The 27025-nt window shown below is 39.0% G+C and overlaps 2 protein-coding genes across 2 annotated transcripts; one reads left to right on the forward strand and one right to left on the reverse strand.

Moving 5' to 3' along the window:
* Positions 1-1588: 1588 nt before the first annotated feature.
* On the reverse strand, positions 1589-16574 carry slc9a6a (solute carrier family 9 member A6a). The gene is made up of 16 exons (XM_042419443.1): positions 16118-16574; positions 13723-13922; positions 12799-12876; positions 12525-12601; positions 12314-12426; positions 11046-11151; positions 9242-9383; positions 8593-8698; positions 8169-8257; positions 7463-7576; positions 7217-7328; positions 6943-7096; positions 6504-6534; positions 6309-6394; positions 5250-5355; positions 1589-5003 (listed from the first exon to the last, which is right to left on the reverse strand). Exons 1-16 carry the CDS (start codon positions 16407-16409, stop codon positions 4731-4733), a joined length of 2079 nt encoding a protein of 692 aa, XP_042275377.1. The 5' UTR covers positions 16410-16574; the 3' UTR covers positions 1589-4730.
* A 1003-nt stretch (positions 16575-17577) lies between these two features.
* On the forward strand, positions 17578-26841 carry taf7 (TAF7 RNA polymerase II, TATA box binding protein (TBP)-associated factor). Its single transcript, XM_042419895.1, has 12 exons — positions 17578-17791; positions 18921-18997; positions 19092-19170; positions 20013-20146; positions 20370-20490; positions 20624-20682; positions 21148-21220; positions 21928-22041; positions 23692-23886; positions 25224-25336; positions 25966-26025; positions 26434-26841. The coding sequence occupies exons 1-12, from the start codon at positions 17773-17775 to the stop codon at positions 26476-26478; spliced, it is 1089 nt and encodes a 362-aa protein (XP_042275829.1). The 5' UTR covers positions 17578-17772; the 3' UTR covers positions 26479-26841.
* Positions 26842-27025: the final 184 nt, after the last annotated feature.

Consider the following 27025-nt stretch of genomic DNA (forward strand, 5'->3'; position numbering starts at 1 on the left):
ACCATCTATATGTGCAACATTGAGGGCAGGTTATATAATATATATTTTATGATAACAAGAGAGAATTGAGATACACACGTTATAAATGCTTTACAGTTCTTACTAAATGATTTGTAATGCAATATAGCAGATACACAACATAAATAATCTGCTTTAATCTTTTATCCAGTGAAGGAGTCTTTTCTTATGACAAGTAAAATAGGGACTTTTTACTTGATTCAATACCATTATACAATATAACCTTAGTCTTCGGTTGAGAGAGAGAGAGAGAGGGAGATCGAGATCTGCTCAAGTGTAAGCTAAGTGGCCCTTTAAAACTACTATTTCCTCCTTGGACAGTTACTCCACTATACAGACATTCTTGAGCTGACTGAGGGGAGTTGTGCCCATATTAGGAACATGTTACCTGATATCTGGCACAAATCTTGCCTGTGAGAGTAAAGTGCCATCAGTCTCAGCTGTGTGGGGTGTGGCTTTCACATTCACATCATTCTGCTTTGTTTTTGTTGGATAGATGAGAGAAATTTAACATATTTTATGACTATCACTTAGACTTTTTTAGTCAAAGATGATTTTTTTTGTTTGTTTGTTTTATTTTATCATTGAGAAGTGATGGGCATATAATTATTAATACATCTATCAATGTCATAATTTCTTTTGATGTTCCTAACGGTTTTATAAGATGTTGATTGAGTTAGGAAGAAAACCATGTATTCATTGGATGAGAAAATGCCACATACTATATATCATATCATGCTTTAGATTGTTTTTTTTTTTTAAATATTTCATTTCTTCATGAAATCCATACAAGGAGAAGCCATAACAACTCAGCTCTTTTCACATCACACACTAGGGAAGGCTTGACCTTTCTAAGTTCAGAATAGAAAATGTTTCTCAGAGACAGAATTGATCCCAGCGCTACCCGAGAACAAGGAATGATCTGTATACACTTACCATCATTCACAGGTCTGGACTACTGGATTGAAAAACAAATGACACATACTGCCGAATTTAGGCCATTTCAAGCCAGTGACCTCTTAAAATGAGGCAGTGTCTACCTGTGACTGCCCGTATGTTGTGACCAGTATAACCAAAGACTGACTTTCTATTCTGAGATTGTTTAATTTAAGGCTTGTAGAGGGTGTTCCACAGGGGGGAAAAAAAGCAAAAACCTCTGAAAAAAATAACAATTTAGTGCAGCAGAAATACATTTTTTAACTTTTCTTTTTATCATCTTGCAATCCTTAGGGGTGGCCCTGCATCCCAGGTTGAAAACTTCTGCACTTTTTAATTTTGGAGTTAACCCCTCTGTTGACTTTACCTCCCTCTGGAATATTTCAAATTTTTAATAGCTTGTAGGCTTGAACTACCTGCCGCATTGCAAGACTGTGGAGAAACCTATTCTTAGTATAATAAGAAAATCCCTTCTCAGATTTATGCAACTCAAATAAAATCTCTTCTGACACTAATCTTGTTTCATATCTCTTGTGGATGGAATCATCTCTGGAGCTTGACAGCTACATTCTTACGCAACCCAGATGTCCAGTTATAAAGAGAAGGAGGTAAATGAGGAGACCATTACGGAGAGGACTTTAATCAAAAGCACAAGCTTCTGTTTATTGATCTTTGCACGCACATGAACAGGTGAGAGTATATTTACACAGATGTAAACAGTCAGTACCTGCAACGCAGAGGAAAAGAGAGAACACAATGTCTCCCTCTTTCTCTCACACACGCGCACACAAACATACTCTTTAAACATCCATACGCACTTGCAAGCATGAATGCACACAAAAACAAACACACACACACACGCTCACACAAACAGAATTTGCCGTATAAAGATAAAGTGGACTGTCTGAAAACACAGAGCACAGCAGGCCTCTTTGGTCAGCTACTTCAGACAAGAGTCCAATGATCAAAGCCTATCACAAGTCACCATTCGAAGGAGAGAGAGAGAGAGAGAGAGAGAGAGAGAGAGAGACATACTGGCAGAGCAGTAGGCAAATACCAAAACCTTTATGAGCTTTTGCAGAGTTCACATTATTTAATGTGTCAGTTGAAGAACATTGGCACACAATTCTGCTTGTATATATTTTTCTTTTTTTTTTTTTGTTGTTGTTGTTTTTTCTTCAGAGAGTCCACCATCAGCGGAGGATGAAATGAGACCGATTCATGCTCTGTAGGAGTCACGGCAACAGCATTCAAACAGCGATTTGTTTGCAAACATACAAAGTACCTGAATGGTAAAGTGATGAGATGGATCAAATACAGTATGAAAGGAATTAATTCTTTACAAAGTAACAATTTAATTTCTACTCAACATTAACTCACCATTCATTAAACTGACATGAATTTGCTCATTTTTCTACAACTTTCCAACACAAAGGAAATCATATAAAAGCAGCCGTTAGATAAAACACACATCATAGCAAAAATAATAAGACAGATAAACATTCTGAATGGAGGAGTGCAAATAAATCACCTTATTTTGTTTTTTTTTAACTTCATCATTTCCCTTCTGCCAAATAAAATACTCAACAACACAAACAAAAAGTATAAAATGGTGGAAAGAATAAATCATTTCCTGGATCATGTGGTGTCAAGAGGCATGCCTGATTAAAAAAAAAAAAAAAAAAAAAAAAAGGCAATACTTTCAATGAGAAGTTCCTGCACAGCAGAAGATAACTGTGGAAGGAGAAGCGATATCTAAAAGCCTCCTCTTCCTTCCACCTCTGTATCATCCCCGACACACGTACACACACACACACGCACACACAAAGCCAAACTATCCGTCTCATTTCTCTCACTCGTTAGTAATCATCCTCTTGCATCCAGCCGTTTTTATTCTTACGCTCGCCAAGAGGGCAAACAGCAAAACCATTGTGTTCGACTAAGTCACCATGTCTGGAGTGTTTTCTGGCTTTTGTCCACATCAACACTGTGTTGCTACGGTGACGTCCTATCAACATTTCCTGTTAAACCCACATTAACAGCTGCTACTCTGCACCCCAAAGGAGATCAACAAAACCTTCTGTTCTTCTTGCACCAAAATAGCCTCTACAGTGTACGACGATTCACTGAAACAAGACTATAAGTTAAATGTAACACATCCCTTCATCAGGACCCTTTTAACAGTAAGAACTTATCTGACTCATGTTTTATTACTGTTCCTTTGCATCTTAATGCTACTGAACTACTGTTAAGCTGTCAAACCATTCACCATTCAGAACCTTTTTTTGTGTACAGCAGAGAAAAACATCCAGCATATAAACAACTGTTTCCATTCTGGCATTTCTCCTAATGATGAACTGCCACAGTACCAATGTAAATAACTGTTCATATCCAACCATTCATTTAAATCACTAATTTCACGGCTCTCTTTGTAAAAAAAAAAATCGCCACAGAGAAAAACAATTCTCTGATTTTTACTAATGTCATACTGTGTGCTTACCAATAGCACTGTAGTAAGTTGCTTTAGTGTCAAATTTAGTTTTTTTTTTTTAGATGTTTCATGAGAAAATTTGATCCAAGTCTCGACACCAATGCAACGATTGTAATAGAAAAAAGCTAAATGGGTATGACAAACGTGATTTAGCTTAAAGTTACTTAAGCTATGTTGCAAAAAAGAATACAAAACACTTTTAGGTCGTCTGCATCTGGTTTTCACAAAATGTCAAATGCAGGACAAAAATGGCACTAAGCTTTCTCCATTAAAACTCATTTGGATCTCGTTTTTCATACAACAGCCCTTCATTCTGCTGCGAGTGACATCAGCGTCTAAAATAAGGTGTAAATTCTCTCTCTATGTCACAGTCAAAGGTCATTGGGAGAGATCCACGACTTTCATTGCCTTGTTGCACTGACTGCATCAGTGGCGTCACATTGTTACACACTATTTACAGGCGAATAGCACAAACTGACAGCCCAAACACCCACTGAGTATATTGCTACCTTATGGACGGAGGTGTCTGTTTTGTTTTTTGTATTTTTTTTTCTGTTTTGTACAAAGAAAAAACAGCCTGACCACCTATTCTGAACTAGCTCTGTTTCCCAGAGCTGATCCAGTATAGGCTGCCAGGTTTAAAACTACAATTCCCAGGCACTTGATTGAAACCAAATGTACAGTAAAGTTTGTCCACTGGGTCAGCATGCCTCCAATCACACTAAGTGATGCACAGAGAGAAGGCAGCAACATTCAAGGTCAGACCCAAAACACAAAAGCCCTAGACCTCCGGTACAAAGAAAACAACAAGCATCCTCAGCATGCATATCAAAGTTATAGTACTCTTGTGATATACTGTACATAGACAAATTAGCTAGTGGTTGGTACTTTGACTTGCATTTACACACTAACACATGCTGCTAGACCCCCTGTGTAATGCTACAGTAAGGTGACTGACACACAAATTTAAGCCAAACTAAGAGAAACTGGCTTTCTATTGAATACCGAAGAAACCCTGCAAATAAATAAGACTATATTACAGTTATGCCAGAAGGATGTGGAAAACAAGCAGAACGAGAATGAGGTAGAGACAGTGATTTGTGAGAAAATGTAGCTGAGAGGAAATATGTGGAAACAAAGCGAGAGGAATGAGGCAAGGTGCGAGAGCAAAAGAGAAAAAAAGTGGAAGAGTGATGAAGGAGAAGTCAGGTACTGGTCTTTTGCTCAATGGCTCGGGTCAGTTTGACTCGGACGGTTGTCTGGGTCTGCGTTGAAAGACGGATCTTCACATCCGTAAGCGGTGATGGGGGTCTGTGAAGGGCGGCTCTGAGTCATCCATGGGGAGCACCAGACGTGTGCCCCTCATCACCAGCTCATGATCTCCATATGTTAGCTCTCTGTCCAAATCCTCGGAGGTGGCACCACCAGCGAAGCCTGGACCGCCGCTGGTGTGGGCACCGGAGGCGTCTGTACTGACCGTGATGTCACCGTAGGTCAGGCTGATATCACCGTCTGTCAGGATGAGGTCAGAGTCGTCATCCTTCAGCTGGCACTCGTTCTGGTAAGGAGGAAGAGGAGGATGTCAGATAACTCTGCACAGAGCAGAATAAAGCAGAGGATGTGACTTCAACGCTCTATAACCACTGAAAGAAGCTAACAATTTACCAATAAAATAAGAGTTCAAAATAGAACATCTGTGCTGCATTATCCATCATAATAACTTTTTCTTAACCAGTAACACAGGATGAAAACTTAACAAACGCAGTTCTGTCATAAATAGCTCCTGTATGAACCAGCGTCTGACCTCAAAGGCCTGTGGGCTGGTGAGGAAGCGGGCGAGGGGGCCGCAGCAGGGAGGCAGTGTGGCTGTGAGAGGGGGGCCGCTGTGAGTCAGGATAGGCTTCAGGTAGCTGGAGAGGGGCTCGAGTCAAGTACAATTAACGTAGAAAACAAGCACTGACAGACAGACAGTCATTAGACACAACAGACAGAGATATCAATGAATGCAAACAAAGTATATTGAAAGTGTGTTATTGTTATTCACATGAAAAGGTCAAATAACCCAAATTAAACTTATTAAAATACTTTAACCTTAATGACCTTAATACAACATGACCAATAAAAGAGATCATTTGTCTTCAAGTCTATACGTGGCACTCCCTCTGCTGTCTCACACTGTGAACTACAGAACTCAACACTTCACATGTTACACAGATAACACAACAGTATCAAAGTACAGTAGTTCCCAAAATGGGCGCCGCGGCACCCAAGACGAAACAGGGGTGCTGCGAGATTAATCATCACTGTTTATCAATTGTGTGTTTTTAATAAAGTTTCACCACATAAAAAAAAAAAAAAGGCGACATTTACATTAACTATATTTTGTTACATTTTTGAACAAAAGAAAACATAATAAATAAGTAATAAATATCAAAATCATTATATTAGCCTATATTACATATATAACTTCATATGAATATAGCCTAATATAAAATAATATCTTACATTATATTAAAACTGATAAGCTTCTGTGTACATATAGGCACAAGTTATATTGAAGGTTGGGTGCCATGACAAAAAAGATTTCCTTTGAAGGGGTGCTGTGGTCTAAAAAAGTTTGGGAAGCACTGATCTAGTAGTCTTCATTGACACAATTACAAATCTATCAATCCATCAAATCTATCTTATAATCGCTGTGGCTGATACAGTTAAATATGCTGTAATAGTTAAAAAGGCAACAGCTTATTAAAAATACAGAATTTCTGTGAGCACAAGCAAACTAAAACATGTTTTTATCCTCTAGGAGTTTATGACCTTGTTAAAAAAAACAACAACAAAAAAACAATTTGTTGCCAAAGGATACTTGTGGTCGAAGTTGTACCAAATTCTGAAAAGCCAGGCACTTTCTTGTTTGGTGCTTCTTCTCTCTGAGCCTTCAGCAATACTCATCTGTATACACACACACACACACACACATAATGTGGTTTCAGTTTTTTTCCATGGTCTTCATATACCAGATACATTAGAGTAATAGGTATTTCACAACAGCCACACTCACAGAGTTATCTTGGTCAGAGTCCACACCCACTCTGTTAAAAAAAAAAAAACAGGAAAAGAAGCACACATGTAAATGAGTCGCTATCATCAACTATCAGAGCAGAACAGTGCTGTGAAGCGCGTTTCCCTTGTTTAACGAGTTCCTAAGCAGCGAGGTTCCAAGGAAACGTGGGCGTACTGTGTATTATTAAGTGTCATCAAGTGTTATCTTGAATGAATCTTGAGTTGATATCAGTACCAATGAGTTAAACAAGACAATACCATGAATACCAGAGAGTCTGGCCAATCCGAGAAAAGTATTAGAAACAAGTTAATCTACCCGACACCATCTGAAATGTCCTGATGTGTTAAACTCCACCAGTGTTACACAAAAAAATGCTAATTGTTTGCAAATCTAGTTCAACCCAGGACTGGATCTGTCAGGAGCAGGAAAGGCATACCGTATGCGCTGGCAGGACAGCATCTGGGTGGTGCCACCGCCACAAATCCAAACAGTGAAGAAGACCACGAGCAGTGTGGTGGAAAACATCATCTGACGGGCGTATGTGGCTGTGTCTCTGATTGACAGGGCAAAGGTCATCGCGCCTCGCAGTCCTGAAGAGCACAGTGGGAACAAAGTTACACATAAACAACCATCCAAGGTCCTTGATAAGACAAATCAGGTGGTATCTGTTGATTAGTGTCAAAATAACAATAAATGTCTTCACTACTAACCCGCAAACATCATCATGTGCTGGAAGTTAGATCTGATCTTGTTGCGTCGCCCCAGATTGAGAAGGAAGGAGAGCGGGTAGATGTTAGCAGCTCTTCCCAGGAACACTGCCAGCTGGGTGGGAACAAGGTTAAGGAGAGGACAACAGAGCACAAAGCTAGTGAAGCTTCCTCACTAGCCAAAAATATGATCAAGCAGGAGCTCATCAGGCTTTGTGTGCGCCAGGTAGTTTCATATGCAAAAGATACAAAAGCTCCAACGATGAACATGGGATTGAAGACGTGGTTCTGGAAGGTGAACAGGGTCAGACCCATGTAGGAGAAAATGAAGTTCTCTGCCAGGAAATTCAGCAGCTCAAACAACTGCAACACAAGAAAAACAACATAAACTACTTTAAATGACAGCATGCTTGGTTGATGTACAGCTGAAGGGAATACGAAGAGATACTTACATTCACCAAGAAATAAAATATAATTAACATGTCATCGACATCAACCAAAGTTGTATTACATTTAAAATCTCAGTGCACTTATAAACGCTCTTTTTGTTCCTTTATATATCAAATAAATACATTTTTGTTGATTTAAACCCTTTTTTCCCTTTCCTTTTTTTTGGCCTCATTTCATTTTGTGTGGAGTGAGCTTTATTGTGACATTGCAACAGTCAAAGTGACTGAATATGTGCTGAGCCAAATAGCACACAATAAATAACAGCATACTTGCTTTGCCAACAAAACCATTACTATTATATCACACTGTAGCTTGTAAATTGACACAATGCTTTTTTTAAGTTTTGTGACATTTTCACTTTCAAAATATTTCTTACTTAAACTGTTTGCCAGAGTCAAAACTTTTTCCTCTACTTTCGAAATAAAAGCGCACACACAACTCAATACTTGGAAGTATAATGTAAAAGAAAGGAACAACCAGTTGTGTGTTGTAGTTCATGTCTGACCTGTTTGGTCCTGTCCTGGGACTCAGGAGACAGGTTATTGAAGGTGTAGTGGGCCTGAGTGATGCCACAGAACAGCACTGCCACCACACCTGCAACACACAACGAAGAAACAGGAAGGACAGAGGATCAATATCAACTGATTATTAAACATATGATCCATCAACAATAAAGTTATGCTCATCTGATTCTCACAAGAGCATTTATTTTTTTTTTGCTTTTGCTTGGCAAGTACATTTCAGCAGTGTGGATGCTAGTTGACATGAGGGGTGAACCACATGTCCTCCAGCTGAAGCTCACTCTCTGTATTAAAAATATGAAAAATTGAATTCGATCAATAGGATGGGAGCGAATTAATTTACAGTATATTGTCACTATCTTGGCTGGTGCCATGTTTGTATGTGGATGTGCGCTGTGTGTGTGTTACCTGTGAAGCCACAGGCCTCAGCCAACAGGAAGGTGCTCCATGACATGAGGAAGAACAAAGCCGTCTCCAACAGCTGGAAATCTCTCAGCTTGGTGAACTTGGTCACGTACGGACAAAAGTCAAAGAGTTTAACAAGATGGTTAGACAGTGTAAAACTAATTGGTATTAAACTTTTATCTGTTATTCTCACAACATCAAAGAAAATATTTTTTTTCTTGAAATAAGTGAATCTAAAAAAAATCTACTATGGCAATGAGATCATTTTATTTGTTTCCAAAGCAAAGTTATGTATCAAGGATAAAGTGACAGCTTCGAATAGAACAGCTGTCCTTACTTCAAAATACTGTCACATGTTTCAAGTGGGATGTAGTAGTGTACATTATACAAGTGAAATATATTGTTAACAGGTCCTGTTGTCTATGCCTTGTTATACAAGGTTGTACCACTCGTCATTAGTTAAATTACTAAAACACTGGGATTACTTACAGTGAGTAAATAATTAAGATTTCATTAAACATTTAACTGTGTTCATGCTTTGTAAACATGTTCCAGTGGATGGATTTAACATTGTATTAACTCTTATTAATACCACTTTAAGAAACTGTTATTCTTATTTGCTAAATAAATAATAAAACAGCAGGAAGGATATGAGAGCTGTGACGACTCCGGTGGCCACTCCCAGAGCAAAAGAGCCGCTGAAGACTCCGAGGAAAATCCCAAAAGACTTCAGCATCGCCATGACCTCGAAGATGTGACTGTTGTCGCCCTCTGGCTGGTACGCTACGATAGACCTGATAGAACAGCAAACACATCCTCACATTTAATGGCAAACACAAAGTGTGGAGAGAGTAAAACATGTCGAACAATAAGAGAAATAACTGCTGACTTAACACATTTATGGAGTTCAACATGAGCTTATAATACAACTTATTAAGCTGAAGTTAAATCCTGCATGATGTAACTGCCTAACATGTAAACAGAGGACTTATCAGGCAACTGCATAATCCACTGTTACAGTAGAGCTCTTTGTGTTTTCCAGAAACATTTAAGACTACAAGAAAAACTCACTCATGTAAACGAGAGGAATTATTTAAAGAGCAATGTAGAGGTCAGACGGTTGGAACAAAAGTATATCAGACTCTATTTGTATAGTTCACTGTTAATATTTAACTTCCTACAAAGTGACCATAATCTCATGCATAAAAGTCTATTGCACTCTATTGTTGTACTCTATCGCTGTGTGAAAAGAACATGTAATGTATCCTTCATACTGCACATGCACAACAAAATCTCCTCTGAGGTCAACATTTCTTGCAAGAGACACTGTGCAAGAAATCCTGTGGAGGGGTGGAATAACAGATTGTAAAAAATACTAAATGTCATGGTGTAGTTTTTGTTTACTTTACAGTTTCACAGTGGACGTTGTTACCATTACATGACATTAAAGTCATGGTGGAAGTAAAGGAAAGCCATGTTTTGTCAGCGAAGCAAGGAAGAGAGACGAAAGAGCTATTTCCTCCTCTAAGAAGATTTAATCCAAATAAAGAGATACTAAATCTGATACTAGATCTGATGATAATGTTTACAGCGTTCCAGGAAAAGGCAGCAACATAACTTAACTGAAATATCTCTGTCAATGCTATCATGCAATGTGCAGTACAGTTTTTTTTTTTTTATAAAAGAAGATCACTTCTTAAAGAAGAAAATTGTCAAAAGTTGTATCAACACTGGAATATCCCAACCACCACCCCACACACACACACATACACACTTGGTTCAATCACTATTTGAACCAAGTGTGATTCTGAAAGCAGATTTATTCATCCTCTCCATTCACAGCCCCCCCACACTCACAGAACAAATCACCAGGCGTTTTTGTCTATAAGCATTTCTGGCATCCTGCCCTCTGCTTTGGCATTTGTATATACAGTAATTCCAAAAGATAACAGGAATGTGCTCTTAGCTGACTCACAACATCAAAAACAGTTAAGTGAAAAGAGCAAAAAATAAATGAATAAATAATGAATGAATGAATTATCTAAAAACAAATGGCCGGTGATCTGTCATGTTTGTCCCAAGGCACTGCAAAGGCACACACTGCCATGCTCTACTTAGTCCACCCGTTCAATGGGTCGGTCACAGTCTCTCCGCGGGGACCGGTCCCTCCACTGTGCTTGCTATTATAATTTACAATTCTGTGGAAATAATAACAAAGTCTCATGTAGAGCAGGAGAGAAAAACTGAGTGTTCGCTTAGGGACCACTTCGTGTTTAGCATGGTGTTAATGAAAAGCTGTTATTAGGTTAGTTTAAGGTCACTGCTCCATCGATACAAAATGCATGACTTTCACTTTTGCCGTTTCTCCCAGAAAACAAGTAACTTAGCAGTTCTGTACACATTCAGGATGAATCGATACAGACTGACGGTGTGTGTGATTGTGATGTGAGACTTACGAGGACAGAACCACGGCCACGGCGTCGTTAAGCACACTCTCTCCAAACAGCAAAGCATACAGATCCACGTCTACCTGCAGCTCGTTGAAGATAGCCAGGACTGTCACTGTGAAACAAAGATAAACTATTTTTACCACGTTAGGACTGACCCAAATAAAGATATATTTCACTCAGTGATATGGAGGTGGCTGCGTCCAACTTCCAAACTAAATACTAAAAAGTATAAAGTATAAAGTATATATTCAGGTTCACTATTGTGCACTATTGTGGTAAATATACTTTACTGTTATATACAAACAGGAAAGAATGATGCTCTTAGAGTACCTCTTGTCCCAACAGAGGTTGAATGCACTCATTGTAAGTTGCATTGGATAAAAGCAATACAATAATGTAATGTAATAGAAGATGATTCAAATTACAAATTTTTTTAACACTAATAACAATTTGAAATTTGAAAAATAGCAGTAAAAATGTGTTTCAAAATGTTTTACACCATTTTTCTGTTTTCTGAGATGTTGCGTCACCAGTTTGCACCAGCAGTGAAACGATCCAATCTGATATTGACATCTTTAAGCGTTCCACATTAAATACAGTCGAGTAAATACAGTTCTTCATCAATGTCATTATAAAAGTATTTTCACTATCAGTCAAATTTATTCAATCATGTTGGGCTGCTGACTCAGTTTTTTTTTTTTTTTACATGAAAATTAAATCACTTCAAATAAAATAATTCCAATGAGTTCTTAGGTATAAGATTTTAAATTTGGTGGTTTGGTTTAAATTTGATAGCCTACTGGTTAGGTATACCATACAACATCACTGCAACATCTGCAGTTTGATCCTCGCCACAGACTCCTCTCTCTACTCATGTTTGCTGTCAACTTAAGGCAAAAACTACCTTTTTTAAATTATTAAAAAATAGCAATAGTATTGACAGATACCCTGAGTTGAGGTATTGAAATTGGTATGAGGAGAGAAAAAGGTTGGATCAGTGCATTGCTACTTTGTATAAGACTTTTTAAGTATACTTCTTTTTGTTAAATTTTTTCCTTTTTCGTGCTACAGTTCACATACTCAATACACAATAAGTATATTATATGCAATTGCACAAAACCATGTTTTAGGAATTGATGGTGTCATGTTTATGAGAAAAAACATGTACGTGCTACCAGCTTTCAACAACTTCAAGAAAAAAATTGAATACAGATCTTTAGTATGACCTGCGAGAAAGAAATTCAACACTGGACAATGACCACCAGCGTACGCACCAGGGTCTGTGGCAGAGACAATGGCGCCAAAGAACAGACAATCCGTGAAGAAGAAGTCTCCGCCCAGCTGTCCCACCTTCTTCATTAGCGTCACACAGCCGTACATCAGCAACCTGATGGAAGAACAGCAGGTGGGTTTGCATATTATCAAAAACAACACTGACTTCTGCATGTGTGAAATCAGAACAGTGGATCTTTGTCTTATTCTTACCCAATGACAAAACAAGATATCACTGTCCCCAGAAAGGCATAAGCCAGGATGGATCCCATGTTACGGAAAAAGTGTCTCTGAAAGACAAAACACACCAAACACATCAATCATGAACATACCGATGATATTTTAAGCCATTAATCTACAATAAATGCTTAGAAAGATGAGAAAGATGAAATGGATTTAAGCATTTCATACTGAAAAGAAGACATTTTGTCAAAAGTAATCAAACATGTTAAAAGCAGTAGAAAGAGTGCCTGAAATACTACTTTACCCTTTTCAAGCTGTAGCCAGCATGGAAGATGATAGGTGGTAGGAGAATATTGAAGAACACTTCAGGGTCAAAGGTCACCTGAGTCACAAACAGAAAACAGTATCATATCACAGTTCTACATCACTAAAATAAGAAATCAAAGAAAAATGCTTTCAAACAAATTGTTATAATACTTCTCAGCTGTTGCATTACTGGATAACTGAAATAAATGAATTAATCATAAATGACACATCTGGGACAGCTTGGGGCAGCTTCCAGGACAGTCAACAATAGATAAAAGTCAAATGACAAGATGGGAAAAAGGAACAGCTTCTACACACAGGCAGAGACAAAAACAGATAAAAAAAAAACTGCAGCCTCTGTGGCACTGTATTTATTTATTGCTTGCTTGTATGACTTTCTGAAGAATATAGCATGAAATTAAAATGCTATTCAGCAGACAACTTTAAAGTCCCAGATGTCAGAAATGCACATCAGCACAAGGCATAATAGTTATGGCTTCAAAATCTCCAAGTGACCCGCAGGCAAGGGAAACTGTTCTCTTTCTTTCATCAAAATCTTTCTGTAATGTTTTTACACATCTCTGAGGAAGGAACCACTTTCCACCTACACAACCTGAAGTAATAAACCTTTCTCAACACTTTTTGACTTTTTTTTTTCTTCCAAAAGTACTTTATCAAGCTCTCCTAGATCCCCTAACTTGGTTCTGTACTTCTATAAATGAAAAAGCTATTTCATGTGGAAAATTGAAGGATCTCCACAAAGAAAGACAGAAAATCAAACTTAAACGTTTCACTGATACGACACCAGCAGTAGAAATAACATGAAACTTATAGAAAGATATATAGAAACATCATGACACATTCATAAATGTAAGCAATTCTGACAAAATCCAACTTGAAACAGTAACATGATGGCGTTTACCTTGCGCAGCATCTCGTTGTCTTGCACCTCGTTCACCTCGTTGGCGCTGATCTCCCCTTTCAGGGTGTACTCATAGAATTTACCGCTGACGTTGACGAGCAGAGTGGCGGGGCTGGCGTTAACGTGGCAGCTCATTGTGACGTTGCTAATATCCCTGGGAACATGGATGCCGTAGCGCAAGACCACGCCGACAAGTAAGCCTGGGTAGGATAGAGAGGGAAAGTGAAGGAAAATTATACAGAGGGGAGAGTTGATTCATGTACGTAGGTTACATTGTAAAAAGGGATATGCAGAGTGATGCAGAGAGCCCTAAAATGTTTCAGTACCATTATTAAATGGAAATTAAATGTCTGGGATTGGGAGAGAGTATATTCATAACCTTGGAAAGCCAGGCTACATGTCATGAGCTCAGCTTTTGCTATGAAATTTAAGTCTAGTAAAAATGCATTAGAGAATAATTTGCCCTGTTTGAATGTGTACAACAACGTGGAGATTTTAAATGATGACTCTAGAAAACAACTGCAACTGTTAGACTTGTAGATTAGACCTATAGTCAGGATGAAGTTGAGTGGAGCTACGCTGGGAATTACGTGACCTCACCAAACAAACAAAACTAACCAGAGTGAAGGAGATGTCAATCAAGCTTGTACACGCCCACTCTTCCTTAGCGGATGCCTTTTTCATAGCAGACGTTTTGACTGATCCTAGCGGGAAAAGTGAGCGTGCACAGTAGCTGGACGCTGGAACTGACACATCTAAATGGAATGCAGTCCTCATTGTTAATAATTACAGCTGCGCTTTTCCTGCTTTGACATCAAAATCAAAATGTCCACTGTGAAAAAGGCCAAGTGGAACACCTGCGCGGGTGGACTGCGGTTGTGTAGGGGTTTTTTTTATCAACTATTAAAACGAGTCATTGTAGATATAAAATGAAATGTGATTCATTTCATAACCAGCTTCTCTTCCATTCAGAGAATTGGCTGGAGGGAATTTTGACAAGTGCCACCTTCTCATTCCAGTTTGAAAATTGGACGCAAAGACCAATAACTGTCCCACCAGGTGTAGGAAGGGTTCATGTTGGTGTCTGACTGAAAAGAGGAACAGTCGATCACCTATTGTGCAGCCTATTTGAAGCAAAGTCTGTTTCACTTCTTACCAGGCAAAAATCTGAAAATAACGTAGGCTACCTAATATAAGAGGGTTACTGTTCTTCAACTCTTTTGATTATAATCACTACCCTGGTCTCATTTAAAAGGTAAATCTTTGGCAAAGCGTCGTTTAACAGGTTAAAGCAGATTCATTTTTGGCTTTGCCAGACCACATGTCGTTTAGGGAAGTGAAAGTGTGGATTGGCTTTGCTATGCCACTGTATTTACTCAAGTAGACAGTTTTAGTTACTTTTCAGATGAAGATTTGACACAATTGATAATTTTATAATCTTTTAAAATACAACACATTGTTAAAGATAAAACCAGTGGTTTCCAACCTTTTTGGCTTTTGATATCTTACAAAAAGCAGTGTGTAGTCGGGGTCACATTTCAGATGTCTATGAGTTGTTAACAGATCCACCAAATAGTGTTTTTTCCCTCTAAACGTCTCACATGGTTTCATTTCAATAAATGTTCAAATGATCCAATATTTCAACAAAAATCTAAGATTAGAGAAAAAGTGAAGTGAAGTGAACTGAAAACAGATTTGTGTATCACAACTTTGTTGTTTCCTCTTTCCTCTCCCATTAATTATCTCACAACCCCTCAGATTTACCTGGTGACCCCTTGGAGGAGCCTGACCCCAAGGTTGGGAACAACTGGACTAAACTAGCAAAGTAGTTTCAAGTAGTTGAAACTAGCTCCACGTCCAGCAGCTACAACAGTAACATGCTGCTTACTCACTGATGCTTTAGTATTAATAATCTCATGATGTCATATATAATAATATAACAGTCAGAGGGACCAAACCACTACTTTACTTCGTTACTTTAAACAAATACTTTAACTACATTTTACTGCTAATACTTTGGCACGTTTACTTAGGTGGGATTTTTCATGCGGTACTTTTACTTGTAATGGAGTATTTTTACATTGCTGTATTGGCACTTAAACTTAAGGAAAGGATTTTACTGCTTCTCCTACCACTGCCTAAAATGCTTAGCTGCTTATGTGTCATTTACAAGACTAAGCAGGGTGCAGAGGAGGCGTTAACACAGCTGTAACTAAGCATTTTACCTTACAGTATCTACCTGCAACAGCCTGGTGCTTAACAGCTTATTCATCTATTGCCAGGTTTAGAAGTATGAAGCCTTCTACTGACATACATTCATTTCAAATCTAGTCAGCACTACAAAATAGTCGTGATGGCACTGATGACGTCTCTCAGTCACGCTGGAGCATCTCACCATAAATCATCGCCAGCCCAGTTTCGTGCAGAAACCTGAAGCGCCGGTGTTTGAACAGCCAGATGGTCAGGATAGTGAGAGTTAGGAGCATGATGAAAATGAGCAGGTCCGCGCTGTCCTGCCTGTGGCTCTCCTCAGCCTTCTTCTCTGTAACGATGTTCTCCATGGCACTGTCCTCCTGAGGTGAGGATGCTCGGCAAACACAGACGCACACAGACAGGCTCACTAGCACGAGCAGCCACAGCGTCCTCGTCGCCCTCCAGGCGCTGTTGACAGTGAGTTTAGAGCCCATCTCAGCTGCTCGGCGGCCAAATGCGCCAATGTCGTCGTGGATAAAACCCCAGACTTTGTGCAAATATGTTACACGAAGTGGGGGGAGTGGACTGCAGAAAGACGACAGCAACAGAGGAATCGATTCCGGCCCGGAAGTGAAATGTCTCTTCCCCCGCAGAAAGTGTACAATGTTTATTTCGAAATAAAAGCACCAAAGGAAAAATATGCTAGTTTGAATCATTTCAAATAGAGACCATTTCGAGCCACGAATTGATTAATCCCTAATGTGAATTATGAATGAGCAAAACGTTTTGATATATACAATATATACATATTTTCATAGCTGATGAGACAATAGTTGTAATTGAGAGCTTTTATTATGAAATCTCAGATTTTCGTCATCATTCTGAAGAGGAAGTGAGACTGTTAGCGAGATATTTTCTTTTCCTAGGATGGCGAAGTCACGACCCGCCCCTATTCTGCCTCTGATTGGCTAACCCTGATATTCTTACCTAATCCCAACCAATTTCATTCCTCATGTGCAAACCTAACCAACCCAACCAACAAAGACAATGAGTACTAGCCAATCAGAAGTAGAGTAGGGCGGGTCATGACTTCGCCATCCTGGGAAAAATTTGGCTTGTGGTTTATCTGTTTAATTTTTTTTCTATTATTTTAACAGTATATCTGATTAATTTATATGCACAAACTTGAGTCAAATGAGACAACCATTTAACGATTAATATAGTTGATTTTTTTTTTAATTAAAAAATTCCGATTATGTCTGGGGGGTTTCTCTGATGCTGGCTTCGCTTCACAAAAGACAGCAATGCTACTATGCAAAAACAGCTGGATATAATTTTATTATTTTGCAACATAAGTGGTATTTGTGTGAGTTTTTATTTTTTCGAGACTGTCATCAATTTTAACAAGTCTCGCGATACAAAGTAAAAGAGCGGAATTTATGTGCCGTTCCCTTTTATCGGAAATTATTGGTTTAGTTATATATTGATTTTATATATTTATATATACTAATCCTGGTCCTTCATTTCATAAAGCCAGCGTACAAAAACGAGTTTCCGTATTTTATGTTGTGTTTATGATTATTTCATACAGCATATTGTGGTTTTAAGTATGATTTTTAATAACGTGTGAAGTGTGTGCCCTGGATGCCGAAAAGGGTTACATTCAAAATTTCCGAGGAGGACTTGAACGCAGCAAGACGTCGCAGCAAGACCTGATTGTTCTGTGTTTCTGAACTGTGTCGATTTTTGGTTGAAATCGGCACAGTCAGTCTTTCCCTCTCAAGTCTTAGGTCTTTCCTTCTTTTTACCATTTGAACACATTTATGCAACGGCAACGTCCAAGTTACGAAAACGAAAATGACATCTAAACTGAAAGGTACGTTGGCAGCTTTTCCTATTGCTAAGCTAACGTTAGCTTGCTAGGTAACAACGTTTTCCCCTCTGTTTTTGTAAACAATAACCAATATGTCTGCCTAGTGTTTTTGTGTGGAAAAGAACATAGTAATAATAGCAATTAAATACGATTACGAGCATATGGATGCCACACGGTGTGAACAGTGCTCGCAACTGTAATAACTTAGCAGCTATTTCATCAGGGTTAATTAATGTTGTGTTTGGTGCATCAACGTTAAGTTACACACACCGTCACACGAACTGTGAACTTTTGCAAAAAAAAGTCACTTGCTGTATTCAGTTAATGTTGGCTGTAGCACAATGTCGCATTTAATGTGATTTCATTTTAGATGTAAGTCGTAGTTAATCTACTTAATCCTACCTGACTCACACTTCTACTGCAATGGCAAAAACAAGCCTCATGTATAAATTGTATCATATTTATTATAGATCACCTGAAACTATGCTATTTTATTGAACAGTATGAGCTAATACTTTTGAGAGACGTCACAGTACTGTTGGTTGTTTTACATATGATGACAGCTGAGATCAGGTCCCAGCCTGACAACGTTATCTATCATCAGGAATCAAGGGAATAATTATAAAATAGCTCTTGTGATAGTCAAAACATATAAATTATTGTAGTCGTTCATATTCTGCTCTTCCTATAATTCAGTAGACTTTATTTACATCTAAAAAAAAAAAGAAGATATGTTTTCAAAGTAAAAATAAAAAAGATATTGAGAATACATGTAGCAGAAATGTTTTCTTCGTTATGTGGTAGAAGATATTAAACAAAAATGAGACAAGCAGTAAAAGATGGCAGAGAAGATGAATTTAATTTTGAAGACTATTCCAAAAGTGGGAGCTCTAATAGCAAGGGCAGAGTGATGAAACCATCCAAGCAGTTACTTGTGTTTATTCAACATAAAACTAAAAGGGTATCCTCTTTAATACTAGACAGAAGCCAGATACTGTATATGGCATTGTATATTACATCTATCTGTATGTTCTTAGTGGATTGTTTACTGTATATTGTACTTGCTTAAATACATAGCCAGCAACAGTAAAACTGATTTCTTTGATTTTTGGTGATGTCTTTTTGTTTCTAGTTGGGAAGACTGGCTCTAAGAATAAGGAGGATGCTCCATATGAGTTGGAGAGTCAGTTTATTCTGAGGCTGCCTACGGTGAGAGTGTTTTACACATTGAAAACACTTTGCTCTATTAAATTCATTGTGACCAATTGCTGAAAATGACATTGATCATGTTTTTCTTTTTTAGGAGTACGCCTCAACAGTAAGAAGGATTGCCCAGTCTAGCAGTATGAACATGAAAGATAGACTCACCATCGAGTTGCACCGTAAGATGGTTTATCAGTGGCCATAGTCTGACCTGTGTGACAACATTTATCCTATTTGACTTAGATATTGCTCACACATAAAACTGTCTGGTTATCCATTAAAAATCCAGTCAAGAACTAAGTCTAGATTGTTTTAAAATTCTGAAATATACATATGGTAAATATGTACAAATACATATGTGTATGAGTGAAACATTCATTTCTCATTCTTTGTAATTTTTTACTTCAAATGCACTCGTATTCAGTATCTGCATTTTACTGTAGCACTATCATCATACGTAAAATAACCTTACGCTATGCATGTCTGGAGAACTTAAAGGATGGGTTCAATATTTTTCAAGTCTGTCTTAAAACAATAGTCAGGTGCTCAAATGAACATTGAAAAGAGGGGATTTTATACTAAAAAGACAAAATCAGGAAGATATCTGCTTGATTTGACTGTCTGATTGCTGAAGCCTCATAGAAGCTTCAGATAAACTTTTAAAGATATTTTTGCACAAAAGGAGGGCTGTGGATTTTGACCACACACATTGTAAGCACATTTGGAGGGGATATTTTAATAGTCCATATGAAAAGGAGGAATGATTACAGCAAGAAACACCTCTTTCAGTGTTTATACAGACACCTGACTGTTGTTTTAAGACAGACTTGAAAAACTGTGAACCTGTTTTGCAGGTCTTAAGAATAACAAATAGGTACACATCTACTGTTTATCAATTTCATTGTTTACACACACTTTGTCTTAACTTAACAGTGACTGCAGTGTCTTAATGGCAGTGGTTACCACATTCTCACACACAGTATATCATAATAATCGATCATGTCGTCCCTCTTATTCGTAGCTGATGGTCGCCATGGTATAGTGAGAGTGGACCGTGTCCCTCTGGCCTGCAAACTGGTGGATCTGCCCTGTATGATTGAGTCTCTCAAAACGGTGGACAAGAAGACATTTTACAAGACTGCTGATGTCTGCCAGGTAGAACAGCAACATAGCATGAAATTAAGGACATCCTCTTCATTGGATACATTTGTCTAGAATATTTATTGTGAATAAAAAGTGCTTTTAACATGTTTACATTAACATTTAAAACTTAGATCATGTCATGGTGTTTTCATATTAGTTATAGTGCAGTAGTGCTACTACAGCAATCAGTAGAATACAGTGTCATTTACCGTTCATTTCTGCATCTGTTGGTTAGATGCTGGTGTGTACACTAGATGGAGACCTTTACCCTCCTTTAGAGGAGCCCACTGGCACCGACCCGAAGAGCAAAAAGAAGGACAAAGACAAGGACAAGAAATTCATTTGGAACCATGGCAGTAAGTAGGCAAACGTGTACACACAACTGTTTTTTGAGAACTTTGCAAATCAGTAATTCAGGAAGCATCAATGCCCTCCGCAGCTGATTGAGTCATTTTGACTTCACTAATCCTGTTTTTTTTTTGTCTCTAGTCACTTGCCCTCTGAAGAACACACGCAAGAGAAGATTTCGGAAGACTGCGAAAAAGAAGGTTTTGACATTTTCATTTGCCCCTCAGCTTTCCCCTCCCATCCGTCTCTTTAGCATCCCGTCTGATGATCCATCTCTTTCCCAGGCTTTCTTCCAACAAGACATTTACATTTCATAAAAGAGAAACTCTGGTGAAAGTGAAAACTAAGATTTACATATAAATAAAGTCTTTCCATCTTAGTTTGCCCCAAAGGCTTGCAAAAAAAGCAATTTCACTATTGCTCTGATCAAAGTGAAAGCGAGTGTGCTTGAGAACTACACTTCTACTTTGTCTTTTGAATAAATCTTCCTGACGGTGCAGAGCTGAGCCATATTGATTTGTCTGCTTCTGTTTTTAATCGCTAATGTGCCTCCTGGCATATGGCCAGCAGCCTTTGTGTGTGTGCGTGTGTTTGTGAGGAAGAAGAGAGCGAGATAGATGCCGCTAACGCTACGTGTAACCCAATCTCTCTTTCCTTTCTTGCAGTACATTGAATCTCCTGACGTGGAAAAGGAGGTGAAGAGATTGCTCAGCACAGACGCTGATGCTGTCAGTGTTCGTATCCTTTTTAAACATTTACAGATATTTTGTATGTCCATCTTGTAAAGCCTAAAAAACAGGAAGCACATAAGCAACCAGTAGAAGCAAAACAACACTATTGTGCATCTCATATAACAGCAAAAATATTTTGGACTCAGATAAGGAGTGTGCATCATGTAATGTAGAATAAATTGGACATTTTAAGTGATTTGAGGGCAAATATAACCTCACTCCCATCTAGAAATCAAAAAGGTTATTCCAAGGCCCAAGTGGGTGTCCTGACTCCCGCCCAGCTCACCTGACTTGACTCTGTCTAATGCCTTTGTGAGAGAGATGCACTTTGCAAGAAGTCTATTAGTGCTCTAATGAAAGTCTAAACTTGCCTGACAGAATAAGAGCACAGCAGGGCGGCTTTGAGTGGCTGCTTGCTGTGTTTTAATTGAGATGGACCGTTCATTATTATTGCTTAGTTGGTCACAGTGAAGCTAGTTTCTAATTATAGTTTTAGCATCGCATGCTGCAGCAGACACACACATGACACACTAATGAATGTTAAAGTTAAGGCAGTTCTTGTGGATTATCATGAGGTTTTTACCCTTCAAGTCTACTTCAAATGGAAAGTGAAAGATTTGAAAGACCGTGAATCTTTTAGTGTAACACTTCTGAAGGTTGAGAGGAATGTACTGAGGGTATGTTAGTATGTATACCTTAACCTATGATTGTCAGGGTGGGAAATAATAGCGGAGGATGAGTCCAAGGAAGCCGACCAGCATGGCTCTCTGGCCAACCTGGACTCATCACCTGGCACCTCAGGACACAAAATGGGCCATGGGTCCTCTGGTAAGTGAAACATATTGAGCTGCAACGGTTAGTCAATTAGTCGATCAGTAATCAACTATTTTGATATGTAGTCATTTTGAGTCTTTTTTCAAGAAAAAATACTAGAATTCTCTCCTTCCAGCTTCTTAAATGTGAATATTTTCTGGTTTCCTTAGTCTTCTATGATGATAAACTGAATATCTTTGGCTTGTGGACTGTTGGTTGGGACAAAACAAGACATTTGAGGTCGCACCTTGGGCTTTGATCGCCATTTTTCACCATTTTCTGACATTTAGAACAAACAAATAATCGATTAATCGAAAAAATAATCAACAAATTAATTGATAATGAAAGTAATCATTAGTCGCAGCCCGACTTATATATCTAGTGAATCATCAGGAAGAAGAAGCTTAAAGTGATGGGCGTTGTTAGCAGGGTGGCAGACGGTTTTTGTGCACTAAGCAAGCAGATTCTTAACACCATTTTAAAACTTTCTCAGTCAGGTCAGGGTGTATGCCAGTTCCCCCATTCAGTTAAAGCAGTTAAAAGTGCTGCAGTTGCTACAGTAAGTTTAAAGAAAAAGTGTTGAAAGGTTGTTTTGTTTGCACTACTAAAGGCAAATCAATCAGTGTGCTCCAATCCTTTTTTCCCCCTGAATTTTGCTGTCCTTGTTCAGAAAAGTCCCTGATTCAGCTGCACATCGTTGAGTGTTGAGTGGAGAACCCTGTTTCACCTACCTCAAACATATCTTTGGCATTTCTGCACTGCACCATCTTGTTACTTACTGTCTAACATATACATTGATATTGATAAGCTACAATGTCCCAATTTATTGGTCAAACTCTACAAATTGACAAGAGTCAATTTTGATGCAAATCTACAATGAAATTATAAATCTGTGAGTAATAAAGGTCTATCTGCTTTTGCTGGGAAAAAGATGTAACTACTGCGATTGGACCCTGGTAGCTTTTGTGGTTGACTTGACATTTTGCTTTGTTGCACTATGCCTTCACCTCAACAGCATTTTTCCTTCTTCATTTCAAACACGCAAACCACCCGTGCTACTCGATAGCCTCCACCCCAGCAGTATGAAATGGAAATAGAGAGCACCTGAGCATCGGTTACTCTTTGACCGAAAAATTATTTTTGCCCTGGATTCCCCAGAGGACCTTTTTGGCTTCTAGATGTAGAGTAAGTGTGCTGGCACTCATAGGTACTTAGGTGAGAGGTGTACATGATTGTAATGACTAATATTACTTTAAAACACCCAAGTGCTGTAGTAGAATGGTTTGGAAACAAAGGTGTTTCACAAGCAAAACATGTGTCATCTGTATACTTAGCCACTACAATTTCAGGACTACTGATTGGTTTCTTGCTGTGTGAATGTGCCGAAAACAAACTGAGAGCTGACTTATGCTTCTGTTGCACCACCAAGTGTTAAAGTACACAGTTGTTTTTTGTTTTTTTGCCACACCATGAGTATGCTGGCAGTCTAGAGCCCACATTAATTCTTTCAGGCTTTTATTATACGAAACTGAATCATAACATCTTCTGTTTTTAACTCTCAATAGTCTTGTCTCTGTGACCTAGATCGAACCAAAGCAAGTGCTCTGAATTCTCGCTGTCTCCCATCTCATGTTAATAACACTAATGTGCATTCTGCATGGCCAGCCCAGCGTGATGAACTGAGGGAGATCTTCAACGACATCAGTAGCTCCAGCGAGGATGAGGAGGATGAAGGGGACCGGCACGAGGACGAGGACCTGAACATCATGGACACAGAGGACGATCTGGTCCGACAGCTCCAAGACAAACTCAACGAGTCTGATTCTGCGCAGCATGAAACCGACAGAAACAACCAGATAGGTGAGAGGATATCAGGCTTTCTATTGAAAAGTTACAGGTCTTGACAAATATCTGAGATGCAGGATATTGAAGTATGAAATATATTCTGTCTTTCTGCATTAGATTGCACAAGTGTACCTAATAAAGTGCTCGGTGAGTGTATATCCTGTAGATGTCCATGTGGTGGGAGTTTATTTACATGTGTTATAAAATTGTGCACATGTTTAAGCTATTCAGGAAAGTGGACGAAGTTAAGTTCTGTATGAGTATTATGCAATCTTTCCTGCTGTGCTTGCAACTTGAGTTTTCATCTCAGTGTGAATGCTGATTCTTTCAGCTGACTCACTCGGCATACTGACAATTTTTCATTCTTCAGTCGGCAGAGAGCTTGACATGCTGATTTCAGAATGGACTAGAGACAGTCCGACATGAAATTAAATCAAACCCCCTGTCAGAAACTTGTCAAAAAAAGAGGTCAAAAATAACCTGAGCCAGGTGTCTGGACTTCTAATCAGAGCTGAGTTTTTTAGGTCATACACACACACACGCTCCACACTCAAATGTGTAGCCCGACTCTCACTTGAATGCACATGCTGTGCCCTCGCACACAGAGATGCACATACTGACAGGGCTCAGCTCCCCTCCTCATCTAACTAGTCTGACAGGTGTTGTGGCTCAGCGTGCAGCTCAGACAGCTGTCCAGCCTGACAGCTCAATGCCTTCTTATCTACATACATGGAGCTGTCAGTCAGCAACATTACCAGCCAGATCCACCCAGCAGAGCTTCTCCTGATGCGTCGGAGTCTGGCTGGTCATAATTCTGGCAACCCTGCAAAGTTGTAATAAATGGGTCTGCAGGGACTCCTCCCTGCTTTCTTTTGCATATTATATGGGCTATATCAGAGGACTGAGAGTCATTTGAGGGAAAGAAGAGGACGGATACAATTAGTTTGGAAGATAATGGTGGTGGAGCCACAGGTTGTTGTGAAGCACTATCACTTTAGCTGGATTTAATGAGAACCCTCTGTGGAGCCCAGAGCAGACTGATTTAGTTGTGTCTTTTGGTGCTTCGGCCTGCTGGCTCACGTCCTTTTAAATGGATTTGTTGTTCCCATTAAGTGCAATTTGTCAAACTGAAATGAAGGCATCCTTGTGGTTCGGCAAGCAAAGGTGCATATCTTTGTCCTCATGGCTTTTTGAGTAAGGTGTTGTTCTCAAATTATGTCACATCATCATCTCTCTCCCATCTTTTTGCCTCTACTCTTCACTGCTCAAGAAAGCAGAAGCGTAAATGATGTGTTTTCGAAGTGTTTTTATGACAATCATAACACATATGAACCTCCTGCTGTTCCCTGCAGTGATGGAGTATCAGGTGCAGATCAACAGCATCAAGGCCAAGCTTCAGGAAACCCGCGCGCGAAAGAAACAGCAGGAGGAGCTCATCATGAAAGTGGAAAACCAGGCCCTCAAAGTGAGCAATGAACACACACACACACACTTTTTTTTTTTTTTTTTACATCAGAGTCATTCAGAAACTAGGTCTGCATGTACAGAAACATAAACAAGAACATGTAGATGAGCTTGGAGGCAAAAGTCTTCATGCAGCATAAGGTCTGTAAACAGTGATGTGAAAATATATTTAAAAAAAAACCAAAACTGATTACATGCATTGTTGGAGGCCATTATTTTGCTTTTTGTATTTTTTAAAGCCTTAAATATTGCATTTCTCTCGCCAGCTTTTTATTGTATAGGCATTACCATGCAGAAAAAATGGCATGAAAATTCATTGTTCTGCCAAGCGTTCTTCAGTGGAGACTTTACAATGAGTGAAACATGAGCAGACATGGCCCTTTTTTACGTTGCCATTTAGAGCTCTCATTGCCCGGTGTTTTGGGACCGTCAGAGCCCCATCTCCAGTCGTTATTATCACAGTCGCAGGGAAAAGGTCAGCTGTCTCTGACTGGCATTCCAAGTGGCCTTTCTGTCAGAGAGGAGATAGTGACATGAGCAGCCCAGGCAGACACACATTTAAAGCCATCACAATTTAATGAGGCTCAGCATGTCGACTCGAACAAATCTTGTTTGTCTCTCTTCTCACAGAATCGCTTCCAAGCCTTGTTGGATGAGATTATTCAGCAGGAGGAGCGGGAGATGGAGCAGGTAAGAACCTTTTTTTTTTTTTTGTAAAAGCCGAGGATGAGTGCTCGCTGTGAGCTTTTCTACAGCTTTCAGCACTTTGCATGAATTTATCTCATATGAATGTCAAACATCATGTTGGCACACGGCACTGTGCTCACTGTCCGTTTTAAACCCAACCGTTTTCATGCCTAATAGCAAAGTTCAAATTCAATCACGTGAAATTTAATTTGTCAGCAGCTACCAGCGGAGTCCATTTTTTTTTGCAGCTATGGCATAGTGGCCACCCACTGTCTTGGGTCGTTGTTTGTATTGACAAATGAAGGCAGTGAATTAATGTGAAAAGACATGTTAATCATCATCCACTTACCCTCCAATTACACCCCGAGGCTGTCGGGCATCAATCACGCCTTCTATTTTCTGCTCCAACAGCTGGCCTCCCTGCAGGAGCAGCTGGACTCACTGATCGAGAAGTGACCACCAGGGGGCAGCCTCATGTCATCTTCAGCCACACACACCTGAAGAGGAGGAGGAGGGGAACCTTCATCCAGGCTTTATTAGATGACTTGCAGTGTCATTCCTTTCAGTTTATGAGTTGTTTTATGAATTACACATAGAGCATACAGCTTTCTCTGTAAAAAAGTTTTTTATTAAGTTGACAGAATGTGCTGTTAGTTAATGTATGATTAAAGTTTTTGGTTGCCTTCAAGGAAGAATATTGTGTCTGTTTTGCTTGTCATCCTAAAGCTAATTGTACTCCTAGTTAACGCTTTTACCTCAGCTCACCCTGTTTGTACTTGTACGTTACCTGTATGAAGAATAAATTGTGTCAATACACAAGTGTCAAACAAATGTCAATTTTATTGCATGGATAAACCACCTTCAGTGTTTTTAATTAGGTTAATATATAGCTGACTCTGGCATCTTTGCAAATTCTCACTGGCTTATTTAGTGCACTGTCCACTGAGCTAAACTGACTGCTAAACTGTGCTAATAACTCACCAGAATCCTGCTTTAAATGTTA

Source organism: Thunnus maccoyii, chromosome 8, assembly GCF_910596095.1.
Source record: "Thunnus maccoyii chromosome 8, fThuMac1.1, whole genome shotgun sequence".
NCBI lineage: Eukaryota > Metazoa > Chordata > Actinopteri > Scombriformes > Scombridae > Thunnus > Thunnus maccoyii.

Coding starts and splice junctions, on each gene's coding strand:
- taf7 (XM_042419895.1), top strand. Junction 20,147..20,369: donor AGACTGCTGATGTCTGCCAG/GTAGAACAGCAA, acceptor TCTGTTGGTTAG/ATGCTGGTGTGTACACTAGA. Junction 23,887..25,223: donor CGACAGAAACAACCAGATAG/GTGAGAGGATAT, acceptor TGTTCCCTGCAG/TGATGGAGTATCAGGTGCAG.
- slc9a6a (XM_042419443.1), bottom strand. CDS start 16,409: ATGGGCTCTAAACTCACTGTCAACAGCGCCTGGAGGGCGACGAGGACG. Junction 11,152..12,313: donor TGTCTCTGCCACAGACCCTG/GTGCGTACGCTG, acceptor TTTGTTTCACAG/TGACAGTCCTGGCTATCTTC. Junction 6,395..6,503: donor ACTCTGACCAAGATAACTCT/GTGAGTGTGGCT, acceptor GTGTGTATACAG/ATGAGTATTGCTGAAGGCTC.